Source organism: Eurypyga helias, unplaced genomic scaffold (assembly GCF_000690775.1).
Source record: "Eurypyga helias isolate BGI_N326 unplaced genomic scaffold, ASM69077v1 scaffold37622, whole genome shotgun sequence".
Lineage (NCBI taxonomy): Eukaryota > Metazoa > Chordata > Aves > Eurypygiformes > Eurypygidae > Eurypyga > Eurypyga helias.
In genome coordinates, this window is record NW_010235970.1 from 1 (window position 1) to 4,372 (window position 4,372).

At 51.1% G+C, this 4,372-nt stretch overlaps 1 protein-coding gene across 1 annotated transcript; it reads right to left on the reverse strand.

Moving 5' to 3' along the window:
- Positions 1-4: 4 nt before the first annotated feature.
- On the reverse strand, positions 5-2,800 carry LOC104504953 (vitamin D3 hydroxylase-associated protein-like; the record flags this gene model as incomplete). The annotated part of the gene is made up of 5 exons (XM_010146931.1): positions 2,467-2,800; positions 1,371-1,484; positions 894-1,037; positions 420-553; positions 5-89 (listed from the first exon to the last, which is right to left on the reverse strand). Coding segments are annotated over exons 1-5 (687 nt in total), but the record flags the coding sequence as incomplete, so codon positions are not given.
- Between the last annotated feature and the right edge of the window lie 1,572 nt (positions 2,801-4,372).

Sequence of the window (4,372 nt, forward strand, 5' to 3'; positions counted from 1 at the left end):
CTCCCTCCCCTCCTGAGGAGCCCCCGGGGCTCTTCTGGTGGTTGAGGGGGTTCAGGGTCTGGCCAAAGATGAGGTTACTGCAGTCATAGCTGGGGAGAAGAAGATCAGCAGATGAGGGAGGTACTTCTGCCTCTGCAAACCATAAATATAGGACACAGAGCATCCATGCAGGGATGAGGGTGGAGTCAATACCAGGAGGTAGAATGAGCATGAAGTAGGTTTGTTGGGACAGCTGAATTTAAAAAGAAAGGGGCATCAAATATAAAAGAAATAATTTCAGACTGAAACGAGGTGGAAATTAATTCAACATGCATGATTAGCTTGGACAAGGGTGAGAGCTTGTGCATTTGGCCCCACCCTCTCTCAGATAGCAAGAGTCACATGTCACAGCATTTTCATGAAGGCGAACATGCAATTACTTTATCATTGTCTGCGGGATGTTGGTTTTCACAAAGGGGATTGCCCCCTGGCTCTTTAGAACTTGGATGATGACACTGTCTTCTTCCTTCACTTGGCCCAGAAACTTCACCATCCCTCCAGAGGAGACGTGGTCCTTGGGGATAGGGAGCAAAGCTCTTTAGGTACCAGGCAAGATGCTGTTTGAAGCTGTGACAATAACAGACATGAGTCCTGATGCCTCCTGGGACAAAGTTCCCACCTAGCTATTCTCACAGGCAGAACAGGACCTGACTACCCCAGGGAAAGCTGGATCAGAGCAGGATGGAAATTTCTGCAGAAAACAAAATTTTCATCAACTAGAAAAAAAGGTTTGCTGGTCCCACAATATGTGGTCTGGAACATCCTTGTCTGAGGGAACTCTTAGCCACATCATGACATTGTTGGGACATCCTGGCCTGTTCCCAGGCCACGAGGCAGGAGAATTAGGGATGTACCTTGCAGTTAATGTGGTCCTTGATGCTGATGGGAATGCCATAGAGCAGCCCCTTCTCCTTCTGCTTCTTCAGTTTCTGGAGCTGCTCCTCACAGCCATGAATGAAGTCGATCACACAGTTCACCTCCCGAGTCACCTCCAAAGCCTCTCCAGAACAGGGAAGAGCAGCAAGACAGATGAATGGTCAGAAGGAAGGAAATGGTATTTAAATTAAGTTTGCAAGCTGAAAATTCAATCTCCTCAAACCTCAAGCATTCATTATTCAGACCTTACCTATAAAATATAGATGTTTCTTGCTGGGATAATTTGCTGCCCTGGAACTTTGTCCTACTTATTTCACCGTAAGCCACCCTTCAAACTTCACTGTATTAACAAACTGTAATTCCCAGCATTTCTGGTTCTCTGGTTTTTAATTTGAAAGCCACCACCACCTAAGAGTCCTGCAGCATATCTCCCCCACGCTGGAGGTATCACTCACTTTGCCCATGTAGGAGTAAAGGACACTTTCTGGGGACAGGGACCCATCCTTCAGCTTCTCCACCAGCTCCACCATTGTCAGTGAAAGGACATGTGCTGTCTGGGTGCCTGGGTTCTGCAAAGGGTAGGAAATTGGGTGCAGAGGGAAGAAAATGACAGAAAAGGCAGGTTGCAAATACCCAGTTCTAACATCTGCCCAGCAATGTCCTTGAATGAAGAATTTTAGGAGACATTCCCTGTAGAAATGCAGACCTCCCACACAGCACTGTATGTGCCGGAGTGGGGAATTTGCTGACGGGGAATTTGCTGAGTCTTAGTTCATAAAAACAGAACCAAAACAGGCAGAAAACTACTTCTTAGCTGGAGACTTGCATGAACCTGTAAGAGAGGTTTAACACGTCTCTTTTTACTCTCCTGCAGGCCTTCACTCCCCTTCTAACTCAGAGACCGTGTTAAATAGCAGCTCAACCAGCTAAAGTTTTACAAAATTTATCATTAACACGGGGAAAAATAAAAGCGTGTGGGCTGCTTGCAACCTCCCCCGCAAGGAAAGAATAGCAGTAGTTATTTTTTGTGGGTTTAAACAAATTGCACATCCAAGGACCTGACCTAAAATCCAGGTGTTTCTTTACCTGGGCCTGGGCAGGAGAAAATGGCTTTTGATTACTGATGTGCAGACGTTGGAGGGATGTGAAGTGTGTGGTGGCCTCCCCCCCGCCCCCCCCAACTTTCAGGATGATGGGGCAGACAGATCCCTGTGGAGGGGCAGAGGTAAGGAGGATGGGAGAGGAAAGACTTGGCAGGAACGATGGATGAGGAGCAAAGGGCATAGGAAGGGGGTGGGGTGGTGATCTGATTCAGAGGGGCCCAAACTCAGATCCAACTTTCATCCTCAGGATGCCCTCAACAGCTCTGCATTAAGAAATACTTCCTTTATGCCATCTTTAGGAGGGTGAGTACCCTCAAAAAAATGGGTGATGATCCCAAAGGTGCATATGCCCTAACCACCATTCGAAGAGGGATTGATCAGCACTCCCCCATTTCTTTGGTTACCCAAAAATCAATCCCTCCCTCCCACACACTTTCCCCCATGTTACCTCTTGCTTAAACCTGGAAGCTGCCTTCTCCATTCGCTCCAGGGCCAGATCCCGTGCCCTCCTCGTCTCCTCCATCTTCTGCTGGATCTCCCTACGTCCCAGCCATTTCAGTAGCCCCACAGCTGCAGCTGAACTGCAGAGCAGAACCGAGAGGGCGCGAGGGTCTCTCCACAATGGATCTAGGACCTGCCACACTTGCTCTTGGGTCATGATTTCCCAGTCCTTCCTGTTCTGGTCCAGCTACGGACACCCAGGTCTCCCACCTTCTCCCAAGGAGGGCTGATGGATGCAGACCATGCAATCGCTTGCTGTACAAGAACAGCTCTGAAACAGAATTGCATTAACAAAGTCCAGGAATAGACTACTTAGACTGTGGACTTTGAAAGGGTCTGCCTCCTGAAGGAGCACTGGGGGTTGGGCTGCAAAGCGGTGTGCTCAGCTCACACTGGGTTTGGGGGTGGGAGGCGCAGGGGAGGTGGGGGTGTCCCTCAAGGCTGTGTCTCCCCCAAGCCAGTGGCTGGTGCTGCACCTGCCTATGCACAGGGGACAGACTGATGAACGAAGGTGAATGTCTGCAAACCCCAGGTCTGGGCTATCCCTACTATTCCCACATATAATAATTAATTAACTCTTAAGCCCATTAACCAGAGGTGCTCATGCATCACCTCTGTCCCTCAGGCAGCGGCATGTGCAGCCGTTTGAGCCTGGAACAACACAGCTTGTCCTGGGGTAGGGAACCTGGTGCAGGGGGCGAAATTGAAGCTTTTGGAGAAGAGGGAGCTCAGGAGATCCAAGAGGAGATCCACGGAGGTGCAAGTAGGACACAGTGACTCTGGAAAGACAGTGTGGAAGGAGCTATATGAAGATGCCTTCAAGTCTGACTGCTCTGTGTCATTTTCAAGCCAAGCCTCTTTGAAAAGCATTTTGGCAACACAGATCAGTGGGTGAGCACTTCTGGAAAATCCTCTGTGGTGGACCCAGTATCCTATCTACCTGCCCCCCAGTTTCTAAGCCATCTCCCAGCCAGCACAAGGCAAAGGAGCTGGACTATGCCGCCTTGCCAGCCCCAGGAGCTGCCCCCCGCCACAGCTGCTCCCCACCCATGGGACTGCACCCCCCCAAGAGTATAGAAAGGAAGGACTGAAAAATGTAACTCTCAAGCCCCGAGGGTCTGCAAGCCTACAGGGAAGGAGCAGGTACGTGTGAACAGTCATCACCGAGATGTAAGGCAGCACTGCCGTAGGCGAAGAGATGCTGGCTCTGCTCCAAGTAGGGAAGCAGAGCTTGCGAGGAGGCTGCATCCAGGGCAATCGTTGTTCTCTGGTGGAGATGTCTTGTTTGGGGACCAAAAGCTAGTGATCATGCTGCTGTCACGTTACCTTGCCTGTTCCAGACCCGTCCCGTGGGATTGTTCCTGGGGCAGCAGGGAGGGAGCTCAGGGAAGAAGCAAGACCTCATAGGGAAATCAGCTGCTGACTGGAAAGGCGAGGAGGATCCTCCCTGTTCAGCCAGCATAGGGAGCAAAAAGAGCCGAATAACTCAGTGTGGGTGTCACGAACCTCTCCCCACCGATTGTGGGGATGTGGTCTTCATTGTCAGCGTGCAGCTGGCCCTTTTTGGCAACCCCAAGTCTGCAGAGCCAGACAGCAGCTTTGGCCCTGCCCAGTGCCATCCCGTGGCACAGCTTGCTGCAGGTCTTCGCTCAGGGCTTCCAGCGAGGAGCATTTACCGGTCCAGGTCTCTGGTGCTTGGAGTCCTGCACCCTGCCCACCCCCTTGCCAGGGAGAGAGCGGTTAGACTAACAGAGCTTGGCTCTCCGGGAGCACAGGCGCAGGTGGTGTTGCCTCTCCTGGGACAAGCGCCTCCAAGCTTGAATGTCAAGATGCAAACAGATCAGCACCTCCGG